This window comes from Oncorhynchus kisutch, linkage group LG14 (assembly GCF_002021735.2).
Source record: "Oncorhynchus kisutch isolate 150728-3 linkage group LG14, Okis_V2, whole genome shotgun sequence".
In the NCBI taxonomy this organism is placed as follows: Eukaryota; Metazoa; Chordata; class Actinopteri; order Salmoniformes; family Salmonidae; genus Oncorhynchus; species Oncorhynchus kisutch.
Genome location: NC_034187.2, coordinates 5869831 through 5892896, shown reverse-complemented (window position 1 = coordinate 5892896; position 23066 = coordinate 5869831). Strand labels below are relative to the sequence as shown.

At 45.8% G+C, this 23066-nt stretch overlaps 1 protein-coding gene across 2 annotated transcripts in view; it reads left to right on the top strand.

Moving 5' to 3' along the window:
* Window positions 1-23066, top strand: part of LOC109904628 (ninein) — a 57794-nt gene that overhangs the window by 7533 nt on the left and 27195 nt on the right. For both annotated transcript variants that reach the window (XM_031787712.1, XM_031787713.1), the window contains exons 2-10: window positions 7931-8140; window positions 11455-11554; window positions 14030-14196; window positions 17527-17572; window positions 17785-17960; window positions 18280-18426; window positions 18825-18983; window positions 19409-19545; window positions 21948-22088. In XM_031787712.1, the coding sequence (XP_031643572.1) occupies window positions 7952-8140; window positions 11455-11554; window positions 14030-14196; window positions 17527-17572; window positions 17785-17960; window positions 18280-18426; window positions 18825-18983; window positions 19409-19545; window positions 21948-22088 (1262 nt within the window). In that variant the 5' untranslated portion in view covers window positions 7931-7951. The remainder of the gene's footprint in view (window positions 1-7930; window positions 8141-11454; window positions 11555-14029; window positions 14197-17526; window positions 17573-17784; window positions 17961-18279; window positions 18427-18824; window positions 18984-19408; window positions 19546-21947; window positions 22089-23066) is intronic.

Here is a 23066-nt window from a genome sequence, read left to right as displayed (position 1 = left end):
AGTGGAACGACATTTATTGGATATTTCAATTTTTTTTAACAAATCAAAAACTGAAAAATTGGGCGTGCAAAATTATTCAGCCCCTTTACTTTCAGTGCAGCAAACTCTCTCCAGAAGTTCAGTGAGGATCTCTGAATGATCCAATGTTGACCTAAATGACTAATGATGATAAATACAATCCACCTGTGTGTAATCAAGTCTCTGTATGAAGAACAAGGAACACACCAGGCAGGTCCGAGAGACTGTTGTGAAGAAGTTTAAAGCCGGATTTGGATACAAAAAGATTTCCCAAGCTTTAAACATCCCAAGGAGGACTGTGCAAGCGATAATATTGAAATGGAAGGAGTCTCAGACCACTGCAAATCTACCAAGACCTGGCCGTCCCTCTAAACTTTCAGCTCATACAAGGAGAAGACTGATCAGAGATGCAGCCAAGAGGCCCATGATCACTCTGGACGAACTGCAGAGATATACAGCTGAGGTGGGAGACTCTCTCCATAGGACAACAATCAGTCGTATATTGCACAAATCTGGCCTTTATGGAAGAGTGGCAAGAAGAAAGCCATTTCTTAAAGATATCCATAAAAACTGTTGTTTAAAGTTTGCCACAAGCCACCTGGGAGACACACCAAACATGTGGAAGAAGGTGCTCTGGTCAGATGAAACCAAAATTGAACTTTTTGGCAACAATGCAAAACGTTATGTTTGGCGTAAAAGCAACACAGCGCATCACCCTGAACACACCATCCCCACTGTCAAACATGGTGGTGGCAGCATCATGGTTTGGGCCTGCTTTTCTTCTGCAGGGACAGGGAAGATGGTTAAAATTGATGGGAAGATGGATGGAGCCAAATACAGGACCATTCTGGAAGAAAACCTGATGGAGTCTGCAAAAGACCTGAGACTGGGACGGAGATTTGTCTTCCAACAAGACAGTGATCCAAAACATAAAGCAAAATCTACAATGGAATGGTTCAAAAATAAACATATCCAGGTGTTAGAATGGCCAAGTCAAAGTCCAGACCTGAATCCAATCGAGAATCTGTGGAAAGAACTGAAAACTGCTGTTCACAAATGCTCTCCATCCAACCTCACTGAGCTCGAGCTGTTTTGCAAGGAGGAATGGGAAAAAATTTCAGTCTCTCGATGTGCAAAACTGAGAGACATACCCCAAGCGACTTACAGCTGTAATCGCAGCAAAAGGTGGCGCTACAAAGTATTAACTTAAGGGGGCTGAATAATTTTGCACGCCCAATTTTTCTGTTTTTGATTTGTTAAAAAAGTTTGAAATATCCAATAAATGTTGTTCCACTTCATGATTGTGTCCCACTTGTTGTTGATTCTTCACAAAAAAAATACAGTTTTATATCTTTATGTTTGAAGCCTGAAATGTGGCAAAAGGTCGCAAAGTTCAAGGGGGCCGAATACTTTCGCAAGGCACTGTATAGGCTACCTGGCCTGATTATGCATAGAAGTAGACCTATAGGCTACCTGGCCTGATTATGCATAGAAGTAGGCCTATAGGCTACCGGTCCTTCGTGCAAATGTAGTTTCATAAATGTGCCTGTTTGGGGGTCTGATGGTATTTCTGATTGGCTTAACGCACCGCCACTAATGACCTGTGGAGCTCCTCAAAGTAATGTTTTCTTCCCTGTTTTTTTACATCTATTGAGAATTACAATAGTTCCTCAATGTATTTGAAAGATCTTTCCAGCTCTCTCTTTCGATAACCACTCAGCGTGAAAGGGGAAAAATGTCATGCTCTGATCCAGAGGAAACATCATAAAATAGGCTTCTTATCAGTGCTCGACTTGGATTGAAATAGCTTCTGGTGCGGTTTATATTTAGGTGCAGGAGCTCCACAATATTTGAGCTAATATTCTATAAGAGGAACAGGAACTCAAGCAGTAGAAACTTTGAGGTGCCGGTACTCAGCCCCGGTGAGCTCCTACCTAAGTCAAGCACTTGCTCAAATAACCTACAGCTGTGTCTGTCCCGAGCTCACTGGCATGGGAAACTGAGGGCACGGAATATTTGATACAATGTTGCAAGTTCGCTAGCACCAGCTTCAGGCCTGCACTAAATTAATAGTTGATAGTGTTTCAAGTTCGTTGCAGACAGGCCATGTGTAGCCAATGTGATTTTTTTTTTTTTTTTTTATCAGGGTATTTTCTACCTGCAGGCTGCAATGTTTTTATTTGTTGGCTTTATGTAGGCTATTTTTACATAGTTGGTGTAACGGATGTGAAATAGCTAGCTAGTTAGCGGTGGTGCGCGCTAAATAGCATTTCGATCGGTGACGTCACTTGCTCTGAGACCTTGAAGTAGTGGTTCCCCTTGCTCTGCAAGAGCTGCGGCTTTTGTGGAGCGATGGGTCACGATGCTTCGTGGGTGACTGTTGTTGATGTGTGCAGAGGGTCCCTGGTTCGCGCCCGGGTATGGGCGAGGGGACGGTCTAAAGTTATACTGTTACATTGGCAATAGAAGTTACCTTTCTTAGGTTTATCATTTTAATTTAGATTTACCACATGGCAATGATTTCAGATATGAAGATGTTTATTATATGAAAACGATAACTGGCATGCAGAGTGGTAGAACTAGTAAGATGAAATTAGCATTCCACAATAGAAAGGTTACCGTCTTCTCTTGTAGTCTATTACCGGAAACTTCAGGAGAGTAACGACAGAATCTGCAAAAGCCGGCAGGAGCAGGAGGAGAATTAGGTTAAGTATTATTCGTTTTCTCCTTTTGGTTATCAAGATCTCTGGCACCCTCTTGAGGCATAAAACATTAAGCTTAAAGCATCAGACAATCTCAATACATAAAGTTGATTTTATTAACACAGGTGTCTATATATGGAAAAACACATTTCAAAAATGTTGATGAATCGATTGGTTGATGGAACAGGCGACTTTTGGTCAGACAGCCCTAGTCTGAAGTCCTTGCCACGTGTCTGAGTCATTGAACTGCGACTTGTTTTTGCCTCTTTGATTGCTTTACGGAGGTCATAGCTTGTCTGTTTGTACATGTCCATGTTCCTAGTCACCTTGCCCTGGTTAAATGCTGTTTGCACTTTCAGTTTCTCGCGAATTTCGCCATCTACCCATGTTTTTTTCCGGTTTGCATGAGTTCTAATCGTCATAGTAGTAACAACATCCTCTGATAAACCAGTCAGTGTATACGTCAAAACTATTCCCAGAGGTGACTCGGAACATTTCCCAGTCTGCTTGATCAAAACAGACCTGAAGCACAGATTCTGAAAGGTCAGACCAATGTTGAACAGTTCTTACCACGGGTGATTCCTGTTTCAGCTTGAGGGCTTTGTAGCCCCCCCCCCCCCGCAAGGGAAATTAACCTCTTGTCTTATGATTTCCCCTGCTCCAGTCTGCTCTGCCTTGGTCCTGATTCTGGCAATCTACAGCCACAATGACCCACTGCAGGGATCCAACAAGGACCTTATTGAGCTACAAGTCTATTTTTCTGACCTCTTGGTGCCTACTAGAAACATCTAAAGACAGTAGTTGTTGAGGTTGTATAGGAATCCATTGAGAAGGAAAGTGTCAAGTCTGGGTCCGACACAAAGTGTCAGAGTAGAAGTGCTGATCTAGGATCAGTTTAGCCTTTTAGATCAGAATGAATGAGGGTATATCGACAGATCCTAGATCAGAATGAATGAGGGTATATCGACAGATCCTAGATCAGAATGAATGAGGGTATATGGACAGATCCTAGATCAGAATGAATGAGGGTATATGGACAGATCCTAGATCAGCACTCTTACTCTGGGACACTTCGTGGATACAGGCCCCTGGTCTTTGTCTTGTGTTTTTACTGTGATGTTATGGGGGTAGCTGACTAGCTGGGGTATGGGATTAATGTGAGATCTTCTGACCGTAATGCTAATCTAAGGCTGACCGCATGGTTCACTTGAATGAGATTCGCTACTGAGACTTGCAGAAGCTGAATACTGATTATGGGTTTGGACAGCCCATTGTCTTGATTTGAATGGGTGGGTAGCCCCGGTCTAGGAGGAGGGGACACCTGGCTGATACAGACTTTATATGAAGTACCATAATGTCGTCACTATGACAACGAGCAGCTGGTTATGGTGGGAGTCTATCTACACCGTGTGACTCTTTCCTTCCTTTGTCTGACATGATTGAAATGGACTTGGTCAGATTTTTGTGACATTAGTCAATTATCTGTATTGTTATAGAGACATCTGTTAAAAATCAGATTCATTTTTTATTTTATTGTTGTATAACTTGACCTCATTTAAAGCTGTCTGAGCATAATCCTGATACAGATGAAATAACCAGTTTTTTTTATAAATAAAGTTTTTAAATTCGTATACTATGGTCAAAAGTAGTGCTTCAGAAATGGCACCTTGACCAGTACTTTTGACCCATGGCGTACAGTGTTTTCAAAAAGTATTCATACCCCTTGACTTATTCCACATTTTTGTTGTTACAGCCTGAATTCAAAAATTGATGGAACAGATTTTATTTTTTATTTTTTTTCTCACCCATCTACACACAATATTCCATAATGACAGTGAAACATGTGTTGACAATGAAATACTTTTGTAGAAGCACCTTTTGGCAGTGATTACAAGCTGAGTCTTTCTGGGTAAATCCCTAAGCGCTTTCCACACCTGGATTGTGCAACATTTGCCTATTTTTATTCTTTAAAAATGTCTAGCTCTGTCAAAATGTATCATTGCTAGACAACCATTGTCAGGTCTTACCATAGTTTTGCCTTAGATTTTCAAGTGGATTTATCTCAGCCACTCAGGACGGTTCACTGTCTTGGTAAGCAACCAGTGTAGATTTGGCCTTGTGTTGTAGGTTATTGTCCTGCTGAAAGGTGAATACATCTCCCAGTGTCTGGTGGAAAGCAGATTGAACCAGGTTTTACACTAGGACTTTGCCTGTGCTTAGCTCCATTCTGTTTCTTTTTTTTATCCTGAAAAATTCCCCTGTACTTAACAATTACAAGCATGCCCATAACATGATGCAGCCACCACTATACTTGAAAATATGGAGAGTGGTACTCAGTAATGTGTTGTATTGGATTTTCCCCAAACATAGCACTTTGTATTCAGGACAAAAATGTAATTGCTTTTCAGTCTGACTTTAGTGCCTTGTTGCAGGAAGCATCTTTAGAAATATTTTTATTATGTACAGGCTTCCTTCTTTTCCCTCTGTCATTTAGGTTCGTATTGTGGAGTAACAAAAATGTGTTGATCCATCCTCAGTTTTCTCCCATCACAGCCATTAAACTCTGTTAATGTTTTAAAGTCACCAGTGGCCTTAAGGTGAAATCCCTGAGCGGTTTCCTTCCTCCGTCAACTGAGTTTGGAAGGACGCCTGTATCTTTGTAGTGACTGGGTGTATTGATTCACCATCCAAAGTGGAATTAATAACCATCATGCTCAAAGGGTTATTTAATGCCTGCTTTTTTTTTACCCATCTACCAATAGGTGCCCTTCTTTACGAGGCATTGCCCCTCTCATTGGTCCTGTCGAACCCCCATCGAGCATGGGCCGGTCTGCCATTGGTCCTGTCGAACCCCCATCGAGCGTGGGCCGGTCTGCCATTGGTCCTGTCGAACCCCCATCGAGCGTGGGCCGGTCTGCCATTGGTCCTGTCGAACCCCCATCGAGCGTGGGCCGGTCTGCCATTGGTCCTGTCGAACCCCCATCGAGCGTGGGCCGGTCTGCCATTGGTCCTGTCGAACCCCCATCGAGCGTGGGCCGGTCTGCCATTGGTCCTGTCGAACCCCCATCGAGCGTGGGCCGGTCTGCCATTGGTCCTGTCGAGCCCCCATCGAGCGTGGGCCGGTCTGCCATTGGTCCTGTCGAGCCCCCATCGAGCGTGGGCCGGTCTGCCATTGGTCCTGTCGAGCCCCCATCGAGCGTGGGCCGGTCTGCCATTGGTCCTGTCGAGCCCCCATCGAGCGTGGGCCGGTCTGCCATTGGTCCTGTCGAGCCCCCATCGAGCGTGATCCGGTCTGCCATTGGTCCTGTCGAGCCCCCATCGAGCGTGGGCCGGTTGTTGTTTTTTTCTGGATAAAAAAGGCCTTAGATGGTGGTAATGGCAGGTGGCCCCATATTGGCTGTGTAGAGAATGTATATTTTTAAGCCAATTTACTGCAGTTCTACAGTTTTCTCCGTGGAGCTGAGAGAATGTTGCTATTTTAAAGGACATTTCCTACATTTCTATTCTTTTTGTTCCCCCATGGCTAATGCTGTGTTCTGCTAAATTCATTGTTTTTGGAACCCCGCTAACTAGCTAGCCATTTCACATCGGTTACACCAGCCTAATCTCGGGAGTTGATAGACTTGAAGTCCATGCTTGAAGCACAGCGAAGAGCTGCTGGCAAACACAGTAAAGTGCTGTTTGAATGAATGCTTACGAGCCTGCTGCTGCCTACAACCACTCAGTCAGACTGCTCCATCAAATCATAGACTTCATTATAATAAACACAGAAATACGAGCCGTAGGTCATTAATATGGTCGAATCCGAAAACTATATTATCCAAAACAAACCGTTTATTTCAGTGAAATACAGAACCGTTCTGTATTTTATATAACGGGTGGCATCCCAATATTGCTGTTACATTGTACAACCTTCAATGTTATGTCATAATTATGGAAAATTCTGGCAAATTAGTTTGCAACGAGCCAGGCGGCCCAAACTGTTGCATATACCCTGACTCTGCTTGCACAGAACGCAAGAGAAGTGATACAATTTCCCTAGTTAAAAGAAATTCATGTTAGCAGGCAATATTAACTAAATATGCAGGTTTAATATATATACTTGTGTATTGGATAGGATGTAATTTGGGTTGCAGCCCTGGTTTTGGCCATCCAGTAAGGCTGATTGGATTACTTTCCTTTCAACCACATGATGACGCTGTGTAGTGGCAGTAGATCAACATCCTAGAAGCAGGTACAGGCTGGAGGGGAGGTTCTGTTTGGACTTGGTGGAGGGGGGAGGTTCTGTTTGGACTTGGTGGTGGGGGGGAGGTTCTATTTGGACTTGGTGGTGGGGGGGGGGAGGTTCTGTTTGGACTTGGTGGTGGGGGGGGGGAGGTTCTGTTTGGACTTGGTGGTGGGGGGGAGGTTCTGTTTGGACTTGGTGGTGAGGGGGAGGATCTGTTTGGACTTGGTGGAGGGGGGGAGGATCTGTTTAGTCCTGGTGGAGGGGGGGGGGGTTCTGTTTAGTCCTGGTGGAGGGGGGGGGGGTTCTGTTTAGTCCTGGTGGAGTGGGGGGGGGGGGGGGGGTTCTGTTTAGTCCTGGTGGAGGGGGGGGGGGGGGTCTGTTTAGTCCTGGTGGAGGGGGGGGGGGTCTGTTTAGTCCTGGTGGAGGGGGGGGGGTCTGTTTAGTCCTGGTGGAGGGGGGGGGGGTCTGTTTAGTCCTGGTGGTGGAGGGGGGGGGTTCTGTTTAGTCCTGGTGGAGGGGGGGGGGTCTGTTTAGTCCTGGTGGAGGGGGGGGGGGTTCTGTTTAGTCCTGGTGGTGGAGGGGGGGGGTTCTGTTTAGTCCTGGTGGTGGAGGGGGGGGGTTCTGTTTAGTCCTGGTGGTGGAGGGGGGGGGGTTCTGTTTAGTCCTGGGGGGGGGGGGGTCTGTTTAGTCCTGGTGGAGGGGGAGGGGGGGTTCTGTTCTGTTTAGTCCTGGTGGAGGGGGAGGGGGGGGTTCTGTTTAGTCCTGGTGGAGGGGGGGGGGGTTCTGTTTAGTCCTGGTGGAGGGGGGGTGGGGTTCTGTTAGGAACAGCCCTGGGCGTCTGGAAATAAGATCAACGTAGTAGCAGTCTTTGTGTCCAGGGCAGGGTGCTGTCTGTTCTAACCCTGTTTCTATCTTTACCTGTCTGTCCAGGGCAGGGTGCTGTCTGTTCTAACCCTGTCTCCATCCTTACCTGTCTGTCCAGGGCAGGGTGCTGTCCTATGGGATGGATGACGGCCAGCAGGATCAGTACGAGGAGCGTCTGAAGGAGGTATTTGAGACTTTCGACACCAGTGGAGCCGGGTTGCTGTGCCCCGAGGAGCTATCCAGCCTGTGCCAGGCCCTGCACCTGGAGGATGCCACCCCAACACTCCTACATGCCCTGCTGCAGAACCAGGACCCACTCACTGACAGGGTAAGCCCCTACACCTGGGCCTGTTCATTAAGGTTGGAAGGGAACGGACTGAAACAGGGAGGTACTACCATGACGTGTCCAATAATAAACGCTATTGTGTTCACTCATGAACAGAACCTGGGAACTCTGGATATTCTCAGCCTTAAGTTAGTGTTTTACTGGCAGGGTCAGCCCCCTGCACCAGCCACATATCAGGGTAATCTACCTGTTGGATGGAGAGTGAGGTAGACACAGTGTTTCTTTTCCTTAGACTCACAAGCCTAAAGTACAGGGGGCATATGAGGTGAATTAGTTTTATTTATCTCTTGTGTTTTTAGTGGGATACAGGCTCTATTCTCAAATCAAATTTTATTTGTCACATACACATGGTTAGCAGATGTTAATGCGAGTGTAGCGAAATGCTTGTGCTTCTAGTTCCGACAATGCAGTAATTACCAACAAGTAATCTAACTAACAATTCCAAAAAAACTACCTTATAGACACAAGTGTAAGGGGATAAAGAATATGTACATAGAGATATATGAATGAGTGATGGTACAGAGCGGCATAGGCAAGATACAGTAGATGGTATTGAGTGCAGTATATACATATGAGATGAGTATGTAAACCAAGTGGCATAGTTAAAGTGGCTAGTGATACATGTATTACATAAAGATGCAGTAGATGATATAGAGTACAGTATATACATATGAGATGAATAATGTAGGGTATGTAAACATTATATTAGGTAGCATTGTTTAAAGTGGCTAGTGATATATTTTACATTTCCCATCAATTCCCATTATTAAAGTGGCTGGAGTTGAGTCAGTGTGTTTGCAGCAGCCACTCATTGTTAGTGGTGGCTGTTTAACAGTCTGATTTCCTTGAGATAGAAGCTGTTTTTCAGTCTCTCGGTCCCAGCTTTGATGCACCTGTACTGACCTCGCCTTCTGGATGATAGCGGGGTGAACTGGCAGTGGCTCGGGTGGTTGATGTCCTTGATGATCTTTATGTCCTTCCTGTGACATCGGGTGGTGTAGGTGTCCTGGAGGGCAGGTAGTTTGCCCCCGGTGATGCGTTGTGCAGACCTCACTACCCTCTGGAGAGCCTTACGTTTGTGGGCGGAGCAGTTGCCGTACCAGGCGGTGATACAGCCCAACAGGATGCTCTCGATTGTGCATCTGTAGAAGTTTGAGTGCTTTTGGTGACGAGCCAAATTTCTTCAGCCTCCTGAGGTTGAAGAGGCGCTGCTGCGCCTTCTTCACGATGCTGTCTGTGTGGGTGGACCAATTCAGTTTGTCTGTGATGTGTACGCCGAGGAACTTAAAACTTACTACCCTCTCCACTACTGTTCCATCGATGTGGATAGGGGGGTGTTCCCTCTGCTGTTTCCTGTCGTCAGAGAGCAGCTCTGAACTCTATGCAGCCTCCAGCTCTCAGGTCTTTGTTCAGCCAGCCAGGTAGCCGGCCAGCCAGGTAGCCGGCCAGCCAGGGAGCGAGCCAGACAGCCAGCCAGCCAGCCAGCCAGGGAGCCAGCCAGCCAGCCAGCCAGCCAGCCAGGGAGCCAGCCAGCCAGCCAGGGAGCGAGCCAGCCAGCCAGCCAGGGAGCGAGCCAGCCAGCCAGCCAGGGAGCGAGCCAGCCAGCCAGCCAGGGAGCGAGCCAGCCAGCCAGCCAGGGAGCGAGCCAGCCAGGGAGGGAGGGAGGGAGGGAGCGAGGGAGCGAGTCAGCCAGCCAGCCAGCCAGGGCTTTCCTTGTGCTTTGTTAGCTGTCCTGTTTTAGAAATTAGAGCCTGTCATTGACCTCCTCATCCCAGGTGTCTGTTGTCATGACAACCAGGCCAATCAACATTCTCAATTGGAGTGTGTCACTTTGAGAGGGTGCTTGATGAGGAAAATGGCCCTCTTGCTTTAAGGCTGAAGTAAGAAGGCCAAGATCTCATGCAGCTGTTTTTCATTTCTGGGTAACAATTTAAATATTTTACTGTGATTTTAGATTGAAAACAATCTTAGCAAAGACGTGTTTCCAACAATACATTTGCCTGTCTAGGAGTGGGGATGGGGGGAAAATAGCTGTTATTGTCTTATTATTCCAACGTCATAGTGTGGAAATACATACATACATACATACATACATACATACATACATACATACATACATACATACATACATACATACATACATACATACATACATACAAAACACAGGGAAATCAAGTTTTTGACCACACTGGGCCTTTAAATCTAGATAAATGTCTTTTTTTGTTGTTATCGCATATTCTTCATGTCTGATCAAAATAAAACAAGCCTTCATGATTATTCCTCCAGTTATTTGAATGGTACTTTACTGCATGTACTGTATCGGCTCAATAACATCTGGCCTTCAAACCCAGACGTTTCTATGCATCTGTGGGCGTATCCATCAAAATAAACTTACATTACTCATAACCACCTACCCAAATCTAACAAATGACTTTCCTGGTATGAATGGAAGGGTGGTCAATGGCCGTGTGTTGGTAACAATAAAGGACCAATAAAGGACCAGGGTATCTCTCCCCCCCCCCCCCCCCCCCCCCCAACAATAAAGCCAGGAAGGGAACCCCGACCTTAGCCAGCAGTCATCCGCCCGGCAACGGAGCACAAAGAGAATCTCCATATCTATTGGCACAGGGCCAGCAGCTGCTGTTTCAGACGTGTGTCCTCCCTCGTTCCACCCCCCCATGCCCCCCCCCCCTCAAATCAAAATCAAATTTATTTATATAGCCCTTCGTACATCAGCTGATATCTCAAAGTGCTGTACAGAAACGCAGCCTAAAACCCTAAACAGCAAGCAATGCAGGTGTAGAAGCACGGTGGCTAGGAAAAACTCCCTAGAAAGGCCAGAACCTAGGAAGAAACCTAGAGAGGAACCAGGCTATGTGGGGTGGCCAGTCCTCTTCTGGCTGTGCCGGGTGGAGATTATAACAGAACATGGCCAAGATGTTCATAAATGACCAGCATGGTCCAATAATAATAAGGCAGAACAGTTGAACAGCTCCCTTGAGACATGTCATCCAGGATTCAATTCAATGTTAGGAATTTCCAGACCATTAATTTATTATCTGAGTGAAGTTTCTACTTGTTGAACATCCATCTTGTTGCCATTAGGGATTCCACTTACCTTCCTCTTATGTCACATGTTCACATAGTCGGTGTCCCGTTGACATCACGACTAAGTAATACTCAACCACTGAAGTGGACGTTTAGGATTTGACCCTTATGACATTGCTACTAGTAGTCCTTACATTCAGGAAGACCGTTTCATTGCGGATGTGTGTGTGTGTGTATTTGTGTTTCAGGTTGATTTTGACCAGTTCAAGAATGCTTTAATTCTGGTGTTGTCAACGACGACAGCAGTAGTAACGTCCAGTCAGGAGACATGTGCACCGCCACAGCCGGGTAAGGAGTGAAAAGTGACTGACGTCAATGATCAACTGTATAACTTCCTCACTCATAAACCTTTACTGTTATTCACCTCCTGTCTCCCAAATACCCCCCCCCCCCCCCCCTAATGTCTTAGCTAGATAAGCTACTACTTCGATGGCGCCGCCTCGGGTGGAGGCATTTCAAGCTGAGGAGCGAGGTTACCAATCCAATTTGATTACAAATGGTTGTATTTATGTAAAGAGTAGCAATGCAATGAACACTATTTACAAAACTCGCCATGCCAGCTAGACGGGGGTGGCAGGTAGACTAGTGGTTAGAGCGTTGGACTAGTAACCAGCAGGTAGCCTAGTGGTTAGAGCGTTGGACTAGTAACCAGCCGGTAGCCTAGTGGTTAGAGCATTGGACTAGTAACCAGCAGGTAGACTAGTGGTTAGAGCGTTGGACTAGTAACCAGCAGGTAGCCTAGTGGTTAGAGCGTTGGACTAGTAACCAGCAGGTATCATAGTGGTTAGAGCGTTGGACTAGTAACCAGCAGGTAGCCTAGTGGTTAGAGCGTTGGACTAGTAACCAGCAGGTAGCCTAGTGGTTAGAGCGTTGGACTAGTAACCAGCAGGTAGCCTAGTGGTTAGAGCGTTGGACTAGTAACCAGCAGGTAGCCTAGTGGTTAGAGCGTTGGACTAGTAACCAGCAGGTAGACTAGTGGTTAGAGCGTTGGGACTAACTGAGGCACAATAGCCAAATGCATCGTGGGTAAGGAATGAATACAGTTGTATTTCTGGACTAAATAGCAGGATGCGATGCAATACTAACCAATTAGAAGGTTCAGTGCCATACCAACCGCGACGACCATATCGGCATCGGTAGTAGATCCCACATACTGAGGCGCAAAGCCAAATGCATCATGGGTCATAAACTACCAACTGACTGAGTCATTGGAAAACCTCCATTGGTCTTTGTGGTTGAATCTGTGTTTGAATTTAATTTCGACTGAAGGACCTTACAGATGTGTGGGATACAGAGATGAGGTATCATGTTAAACACTATTTATTGCTCTCAGTGAGTCCCAGCAACTTATTATGTGACTTGTTCAGTAAAGTTTTACTCCTGAACGTATTTGGGCATAACGAAGGGCTTGAATACTTATTATCTCAAGACATTTCAGCTTTTCATTTTTAATGAGTTTGTAAAATTGTAAAAATAAGTTCCACTTGGACACTTAATTTAATACATTTTAAATTTAGTCTGCAACAACAACAACAACAACAACAACGTGGGGGAAAAAGCAACTACTTTATGAAGGCACTGTATGTTATAAAGACCTGACTCAAGACATTTCAGCTTTTGAATTTTTATAAATTTTGTAAAGAAACTCAAACACAATTCCACTTTGACATTAGGGGGGTGTGTGTGTGTGTGTAGGCCAGGGATCCAAAATCTCAATTTAATCCATTTAAAATTCAAGCTGTAACACAACAAAATGTGGAAAAATGTCATGGGGTGTGAATACTTCTGAAGGCACTGTCGGTGCCAAAGAGTTCGAGATCAGTCGGTCCTTGTCAACGTTTTGGACCAGGTAATCACTCTACCTTTTTAAAATATGACTGCGCTTCAAATTCCTGTCCATTGAGCTAATGTGTTCTGATGAGGCACAGTTGGTGTCTGACTGAAAGTGAAAACATTCACCTCGGGTTTCAGTGTTAATTTCGTCAATATTAACTCTGACAAAATACTTTTAAACTACCTATTTTTCCTGACAAACTATCAACGATAACGAGACGTCGTGGGAAAAAAACAAATGACATAATTTTAGTAAGAATAATCTACATGACACTAATGGACGTTCAATTTGACATGAAGCGCCTTTAAAAAAATACATTTTGTCCAATCATAAGCATGCATGCAAAATATTTCATCCTCATTGGCCGTTTAAATTAAAAAATTTTTTTTAAGTCTTTCTGTTGCGCCGCGGTTGGGTTGATCTGGCGCGCTCTCCCGCACACACAGCTCATGGTCACTTCAATCACTCGTCTCTTTTGAACTAATGCGCAGCCAGGACACTTCAGTTGTTTCTAATTCCGGCTAGTTTGTTACACACACACAGTTCTGATGAGGAGAAAATCAGAGCTAAATTGTTTAAGCTGTAGGTTTTCTATCCTATATGGTTACTTAATGTTGCCTGCCATGGTAAGGGGATAGCGGGCCTGAAAGTAAGGGAGAAAATGCGCTGACTAAAATGACTTTTTTTTAAAATTGTCCAGTATTTTTGTCAACTGATAGTTTAGTTATTAACTGACTCAGATTAAAGTTTTTAAAACGAAGTATAAAATAGCTGCCAAAATTAACACTGCTCAATTTTCCAATCAGGATTTTTGTTCCAACTGAGCGCAAATTATTTTATTATTGAATTACTTCTGGAGAAGTGACAATCGCTAGGTTTTTAAAAATATTTTATCATTTAGATTTTATTCATCTTCTCCTTCTCAACAGACTCACCAGTCCAAGCTAAGTTTGTGCGGGGTAGTAAACGCTATGGCCGGCGCTCTACACCAGAGTTCATCGAGACCATCGCAGACTTCTCAGAGGTGGTGAGCTCGGAGGCTACAGGGCAGCAGGAGCCAGAGGACCATGACTCCACCGTACTGAGGAAACGTGAGGTAAAAACCTGCCAATTGAGATTGACAGCCGATTATAAGACCTTTAGGCAGGTCAACATTCACAAGGCCGCAGGGCCAGACGAATTACCGACTCTGTACCGGTACTGCGAGCATGCGCTGACCAACTAGCAAGTGTCTTCACTGACATTTTCAACCTCTCCCTGTCTGAATCTGTAATACCTACATGACCACCATAGTGCCTGTGCCCAAGAACACCAAGGTAACCTGCCTAAATGACTTCCGACCTGTAGCACTCACATCTGTAGCCATGAAGTGCTTTGAAAGGCTGGTCATGGTTCACATCAACACCATCATCCCAGAAACCCTTAGACCCACTCCAATTTGCATACCGCCCCAACAGATATGCAGATGACGCAATCTCTATTGCACTACACACTGCCCTTTCCCACCTGGACAAAAGGAACACCTATGTGAAAATGCTGTTCATTGAAAACAGCTCAGCGTTCAACACCATAGTGCCCACAAAGCTCATCACTAAGCGAAGGACCCTGGGACTAAACACCTCCCTCTGCAACTGGATCCTGGACTTTGCACCCCCAGGTGGTAAGGATAGGCAACAACACATCTACCACGCTGATCCTCAACACATGTGCATAGTCCCCTCCTGTGTACTCCCTGTTCAGCAACACATCTGCCACACTGATCCTCAACATTGGAGCTCCCCAGGGGTGCGTGCTTAGTCCCCTCCTGTACTCCCTGTTCACCCATGACTGTGTAGATAAACACAACTCCAACACCATCAAGTTTGCTGACGACACAACAGTCGTTGGCCTGATCACCGACAATGATGAGACAGCCTATAGGGAGGAGGTCAGAGACCTGGCAGTGTGGTGCCAGGACACCAACCTCTCCCTCAATGTGATCAGAACAAAGGAGCTGATCGTGGACTACAGGAAAAGGAGGACCGAGCACGCCCTCATTCTCATCGATGGGGCTGTAGTGGTGCGGGTTGAGAGCTTAAAGTTGGTGTCCACGAACTATCATGGTCCAAACACACCAAGACAGTCATGAGGGGGAAGAGGTGTTGTCGTGACTGAAAAGATTTGGCATGGGCCCTCAGATCCTCAAAAAGTTCCATAGCTGCACCATCGAGAGCGTTGCATCACTGCCTGGTATGACAACTGCTCGGGCTCCGGCCGCAAGGCACTACAGAGGGTAGTGCGTACGGCCCAGTACATCCCTGGGGCCAAGCTTCCTGCCACCCAGGACCTCTATACCAGGTGACGTCAGAGGAAAGAAATTGCCAGTCTCCAGCCACCCTTAGTCATAGACTGTTCTCTCTGCTACCGCACAACAAGCGGTACCGGAACACCAAGTCTAGGTCCAAAAGGCTTAACAGCTTCTACCCCCAAGCCATAAGACTCCTGAACATCTAACCAAATGGCTACCCCCCCCCCCCCCTCTCCCCCACCCCCTTTCTTATGCTGCTGCTACTCACTTTTTATTTATCTATACATAGTCACTTCACCCCGAACTACATGTACATATTACCTCAATTACCTCAACTAACTCGGTACCGGTACCCCCTGTATATAGCCTCCACACTGACTCGTTCCCTGTACCCCCTGTATATAGCCTCCACACTGACTCTGTACCGGTACCCCCTGTATATAGCCTCCACACTGACTCTGTACCGGTACCCCCTGTATATAGCCTCCACACTGACTCTGTACCGGTACCCCCCTGTATATAGCCTCCACACTGACTCGGTACCGGTACCCTCTGTATATAGCCTCCACACTGACTCTGTACCGTAATACCCTGTATATAGCCTCCACACTGACTCTGTACCGGTACCCCCTGTATATAGCCTCCACACTGACTCTGTACCGGTACCCCCTGTATATAGCCTCCACACTGACTCTGTACCGGTACCCCCTGTATATAGCCTCCACACTGACTCTGTACCGGTACCCCCTGTATATAGCCTCCACATTGACTCTGTACCGTAATACCCTGTATATAGCCTCCACATTGACTCTGTACCGTAATACCCTGTATATAGCCTCCACATTGACTCTGTACTGTAATACCCTGTATATAGCCTCCACATTGACTCTGTACCGTAATACCCTGTATATAGCCTCCACACTGACTCTGTACCGGTACCCCCTGTATATAGCCTCCACACTGACTCTGTACCGTAATACCCTGTATATAGCCTCCACACTGACTCTGTACCGGTACCCCCTGTATATAGCCTCCACACTGACTCTGTACCGGTACCCCCTGTATATAGCCTCCACACTGACTCTGTACCGGTACCCCCTGTATATAGCCTCCACATTGACTCTGTACCGTAATACCCTGTATATAGCCTCCACATTGACTGTACCGTAATACCCTGTATATAGCCTCGTTATTGTTATTTTGTTTTATTTTCGTAAATATTTTCTTAACTCTTTCTGCACTGTTAAGGACATGTAAAGTAAGTATTTCACTGTAAGGTCTACACTTGTTGTTTTCTGCGCATGTGACTAATAACGTTTTATTTGACAGGAAATAGGGTGCCTTTCGGGAAACACAGCCTGGGTTGTATTGAATACTCTCCATCCTCCAGCCGGGTGCACCAGAGGACGGGTCAGGGAGCTCTCCCTGATTTGGGAGTTTTTTTGGGGGGGTTCTGACAGAGGAACAATGAGCCCCCCCACCCCCAGTGATAGAATAAGGAGTTGTAGAGACCCATCTGTTCTAAATTCCTTCACTGTGGTTCCCTCCCAGACAATAGACCCTTGTGTACTGGCCTGGGCTGCAGCACAATAGGAAACAGGTTACCGGAGCATAGTGATCTATCTCACACTTAGGACCAGACACTAATTATGAAACAAGGAAATTATTATTCTGTTTATCATGTGTATTATAACAACAAAATAAAATTATTTTGCTTTAAAGTGTCCTGCTATTTATACATTTTTACGGTCTTATCTTTTTTTGGTAGTGTTGGCTCACTTTTTTATATACAAATAGAATGACTGAAAGGAAAGACAAAGAGAGAGACAGTTGGAGAAGTGAGGGTTTGAATCGGCTCTGTCAACATGGATCGTTCTCTCTTTAATTCTCTGATATGATCGCCATCTTTGGGCTCACCTTTGACCTTCAGAGGGGTCCGTGCCGTCACAATGGCTCTGTTGTCCTTTTCGTTGGACACACACACACACACACCCTAACCACACCCAGCTGCAACTCCCACCCATCTTGTCTCAACCTGACCTGCACATGAGAAAGTGGGTTGTCTTGTCTGCATGTTTTTAAGTTGTGTTGATTTTTCTGAGTTTGAGTCATTTGCGTAACGTTATGTTTCTTCCACAGCGCTGGAACGCTCATGAAAGCATTACGGACGAGTACGAGGCAGATGGTGAGTGGAAAGCTGTGATACTTATTATCTTCAATAGATGCCCAGAAAGTCAGGTTTGGGGTCAATTTCAAGTAGAATTGACTACAGCACTGATCATAGGAGAGAGGCGGAGGATATTTTGTCAAGGGCCTCTGTTCCTTACAGGAGTCAAGGTCTTAAGGCAAGTCTGACCATAGTAAAAACAATCTTAAAATATCTCTGTCTGTCGGTAGGCCAGCTGCACCTGTGGAACCCTGATGACCCCTCCACCCCGCGGGGCTCCACAGTGCCCCTGTCAGATTGCCTGGAGGAGAGGTTACGACAGGCCTGTGAGGAGCTGGCTATACCCTGGGATGGATGTGCCAGCCACCATGAGCTACTGGCTCTCTGTGACCACCTGGGCCTGGAGGTGAGGAAAGAGTGTGTCCAAAATGGCCCTCCCCATTTTTTATAGTGCATTAGATGGGGAATGGGGTGCCATTTTGGATTCAACCCGTTTTGCTTTGGAGGTCTCAATTCACTCCCTAACCCTTCCTCTTGGCCCTAAACCCTTCCATGTTAGCAGATCTGTAAGGTAGAAGTCATATGGTGGAGCCCCAAGGGGAAAGGGTATGAAATGGCATCCTATTCTCTATAATGGAATAGGGTGTTATTTTGGACATATCCCAGTTGGAGGTTTGAGTAGACGCTGGGAAATATTTCTGATGGTTGTTTATTTTTGTTTCCAGGTGACGGAAGATGTCCTCCAGGTTCTAAGTGGTGATGAGGTCATGAGCGTTCAGGCGTTTACTTCCTGGGTTCTGAACCAAGCCAAGCCCCCCACCCCGTCTGCCTCCACACCTTACAGACAGCTGAAAAGACTACACTCCTCACAGGTACAGTGAAACCCATCTCGGGTCTAATTCCCATGTTGTAGCCTCCGTTCTGAACTTCTCTGACCGAAACATCACTATGTTTTTAACCATGGATCTGCAGTATAATAAACTATGTTTTTATAAGGGCGTGCCTCACCTTCTAATCCATGTTGTGCCCTGACATGGCTACTGTACCATCAAAGCCATATGGATATAGATACACTTGGCTCTGGTTAACATGGTTTGGGGATTTGTCTACTCTTGTCTACTTTAAAAAAATTAATTAAATAAATGTTTTGTGGAGGAAATAATATTACAACTTCCTGTTTTGAGTCACTCATGAACGAACACACAAATGACCGAGTCAATATATATATATATTAGACAATTTGACCTTCCCCTTCTGTCCATCCTGACAGCCGTTTGATGAGACAGGCCGTAGGACCAGCTGTATGACCAGCTCCATCAGGATGTGTCTGTTCTCCACTCTAGACGATGGGACAGGGTCCACTCCTGCCGAGGATGTCCTGGATGCCTGGATGGAGGAAGGCATCGAAAACAGCCCTGAGATACTACAGGTCACACCATTTTTTTTATTTTAGCCTATCAGACCTCTGTTGAAAGAGTGTGTTCAGATACTTTGAGTGTTTTCTTAAGTCTAAAAATGTTTCTTTTTTTAAACTTGGTTTGGAGTCTTGATGTGTTTTTAAAAAATGTTGAAATATATTGGATGTTAAGATATCGTTTTTATTAATGGGAAAATATGTACATTCTTACGGAGTTGGATGGGCAGGGTTTACTGTTGCCTGGTCTGTATGATATACTACAGTACCCATAATGCTCTGTTTGGAACATAATGGTGTCCAGTCTCCTTCCCAATACACAATGTAACTCTCACACTTGAGTCAAAGTTTTTTTTTTTTTTTTACACTTGAGTGTATTTATTTGTATCCCCTATTTCGAGGGCTTGATATGTTGACACGGAGTTATGTCTGTTCTGTAGGCCTTGGATTTTGACCTGGAGGGAAAAGTGAACCTCCGGGAGCTGACTGTGGCTCTGGAGAACGAGCTCCTCGTCACTAAGAATGGGATCCATCAGGCTGCACTGGCCAGCTTCAAGGCTGAGATCAGATACCTACTGTGAGTATGAGGAGATACCTACTGGCCAGCTTTAAGGCTGAGATCAGATACCTACTGTGAGTATGAGGAGATACCTACTGGCCAGCTTCAAGGCTGAGATCAGATACCTACTGTGAGTATGAGGAGATACCTACTGGCCAGCTTTAAGGCTCATATCAGATACCTACTGTGAGTATGAGGAGATACCTACTGGCCAGCTTCAAGGCTGAGATCAGATACCTACTGTGAGTATGAGGAGAAACCTACTGGCCAGCTTTAAGGCTGAGATCAGACACCTACTGGCCAGCTTTAAGGCTGAGATCAGACACCTACTGGCCAGCTTTAAGGCTGAGATCAGACACCTACTGGCCAGCTTTAAGGCTGAGATCAGACACCTACTGGCCAGCTTTAAGGCTGAGATCAGACACCTACTGGCCAGCTTTAAGGCTGACATCAGACACCTACTGGCAAGCTTTAAGGCTGAGATCAGAAACTTACTGGCCAGCTTTAAGGCTGAGATCAGACACCTACTGTGAGTATGAGGAGATTTTTACACTGGTGTGTAGGTTTGCAGTAACGTCCCCAAAATGTCCTGGTTTTCCAGAAATGCCGATGTGGAAAATTCCCATAATCAGGAGGGGCAAGGCAGGAAATCCTCCAACGATTTCTAGAAATCCTGTTAATTTTGGGATAACTACCAGGATTTTCAAATCAAAGTGTATTGGTCGCGTACACCTATTTCTGCAGATGTTATCGCAGGTGTAGTGAAATGCTGGTGTTCCTAGCTCCAACGGTGCAGTAGTATCTAACTAAATGCTTGTGTTCCCAGCTCCAACAGTGCAGTAGTATCTAACTAAATGCTTGTGTTCCCAGCTCCAACAGTGCAGAAGTATCTAACTAAATGCTTGTGTTCCTAGCTCCAACAGTGCAGTAGTATCTAACTAAATGCTTGTGTTCCCAGCTCCAACAGTGCAGTAGTATCTAACTAAATGCTTGTGTTCCTAGCTCCAACAGTGCAGTAGTATCTAACTAAATGCTTGTGTTCCCAGCTCCAACAGTGCAGTAGTATCTAACTAAATGCTTGTGTTCCCAGCTCCAACAGTGCAGTAGTATCTAACTAAATGCTTGTGTTCCCAGCTCCAACAGTGCAGTAGTATCTAACTAAATGCTTGTGTTCCCAGCTCCAACAGTGCAGTAGTATCTAACTAAATGCTTGTGTTCCCAGCTCCAACAGTGCAGTAGTATCTAACTAAATGCTTGTGTTCCCAGCTCCAACAGTGCAGTAGTATCTAACTAAATGCTTGTGTTCCTAGCTCCAACAGTGCAGTAGTATCTAACTAAATGCTTGTGTTCCCAGCTCCAACAGTGCAGTAGTATCTAACTAAATGCTTGTGTTCCCAGCTCCAACAGTGCAGTAGTATCTAACTAAATGCTTGTGTTCCCAGCTCCAACAGTGCAGTAGTATCTAACTAAATGCTTGTGTTCCCAGCTCCAACAGTGCAGTAGTATCTAACTAAATGCTTGTGTTCCCAGCTCCAACAGTGCAGTAGTATCTAACTAAATGCTTGTGTTCCCAGCTCCAACAGTGCAGTAGTATCTAACTAAATGCTTGTGTTCCCAGCTCCAACAGTGCAGTAGTATCTAACTAAATGCTTGTGTTCCCAGCTCCAACAGTGCAGTAGTATCTAACTAAATGCTTGTGTTCCCAGCTCCAACAGTGCAGTAATAATATTTTAATGGTTCATTTTGCAGCCCTATTGCTCATAAACAATAGACATACTGGAATACACATGTCCACACAGATGCACCATAATCAGACGCTTACTGTGACCAGTAGAAATCTACACGGCTCCTAATCTGAGTGGAATATAAAGACCGTTTCTCTGTCTCCTAGGTTCATATCATTCAAAATAGTAGATCAGTGTTGGAGTAGATCTTTTGATTAACTTACTGATTTTTGTTTTTTAGGGAGAACGTGTCCTTAGTTATGTTTTTTTTTTTTTTTTTTTTTTTCTGTCGAACTGCTTTGCTTTATCTTGGCCAGGTCGCAATTGTAAATGAGAACTTGTTCTCAACTTGCCTACCTGGTTAAATAAAGGTAAAATAAATAAATAAAATGACGTAACACTAGGTTTTATATATATATTTTTATTTATTTTACCTTTATTTAACTAGACAAGTCAGTTAATTACAAATTCTTATTTTTAATGACGGCCTAGGAACAGTGGGTTAACTGCCTTGTTCAGGGGCAGAACGACAGATTTGTACCTTGTCAGCTCGGGGGTTTGAACTTGCAACCTTTCGGTTACTAGTCCAACGCTCTAACCACGGCTACCCTGCCGCCCCATTTTAAATGGTTGTATCGTGTTTTGATTAGCTTCCGTGTGCCCCCCCCCCCCCCCCCCCCCCCCCCCCCCCCCCAGCGAGCGTGTTGATCATGAACGCAGAGAGAAAGAGAAGATTCGCTCTGACCTGGACAAAGCCGAGAAGTTAAAAACCCAGCTGGCTGCTGAAGTGGACGAGCATCACTCTGCCATCGAACGCATGAATGACCTCAACCTCAGGTAATGTTTCCGTGGCCTCAACCTCGGTTAGCGTTCCGTGACGTCAACCTCTGGTAGCGTTCCGTGCCTCAACCTCTGTTAGCGTTCCGTGGCCTCAACCTCTGTTAGCGTTCCGTGGCCTCAACCTCGGTTAGCGTTCCGTGGCCTCAACCTCGGTTAGCGTTCCGTGACCTCAATCTCGGTTAGCGTTCCGTGCCTCAACCTCTGGTAGCGTTCCGTGCCTCAACCTCTGTTAGCGTTCCGTGGCCTCAACCTCTGTTAGCGTTCCGTGGCCTCAATCTCTGTTAGCGTTCCGTGGCCTCAACCTCTGTTAGCGTTCCGTGGCCTCAACCTCTGTTAGCGTTCCGTGGCCTCAACCTCTGTTAGCGTTCCGTGGCCTCAACCTCTGTTAGCGTTCCGTGGCCTCAACCTCTGTTAGCGTTCCGTGGCCTCAACCTCTGTTAGCGTTCCGTGGCCTCAACCTCTGTTAGCGTTCCGTGGCCTCAACCTCTGTTAGCGTTCCGTGGCCTCAACCTCTGTTAGCGTTCCGTGGCCTCAACCTCTGTTAGCGTTCCGTGGCCTCAACCTCTGTTAGCGTTCCGTGGCCTCAACCTCTGTTAGCGTTCCGTGGCCTCAACCTCTGTTAGCGTTCCGTGGCCTCAACCTCTGTTAGCGTTCCGTGGCCTCAACCTCGGGTGGCGTTCCGTGACCTCTTCGACCCATTCATTCATTGATGGCTGTTTTAATTATATTGTATGTATGGTACTTGTAACCCTGGCAATGTCTTTCTTAAATTCCCCTGAGGGGATAAATGAAGATTTTGTACATAAAGTTGAATCGAATGGGGCCTCCCGAGTGGCACAGCGGTCTAAGGCACAGCATCGAAGTGTTATGGCGTCATTACCGGACGTGACCGGGAGTCCCATTGGCCCAGCTTCGTTAGGGGAGGGGTTTGGGGGGGGGCTTTACTTTGCTCATCGCGCTCTGGCGACTCCTTGT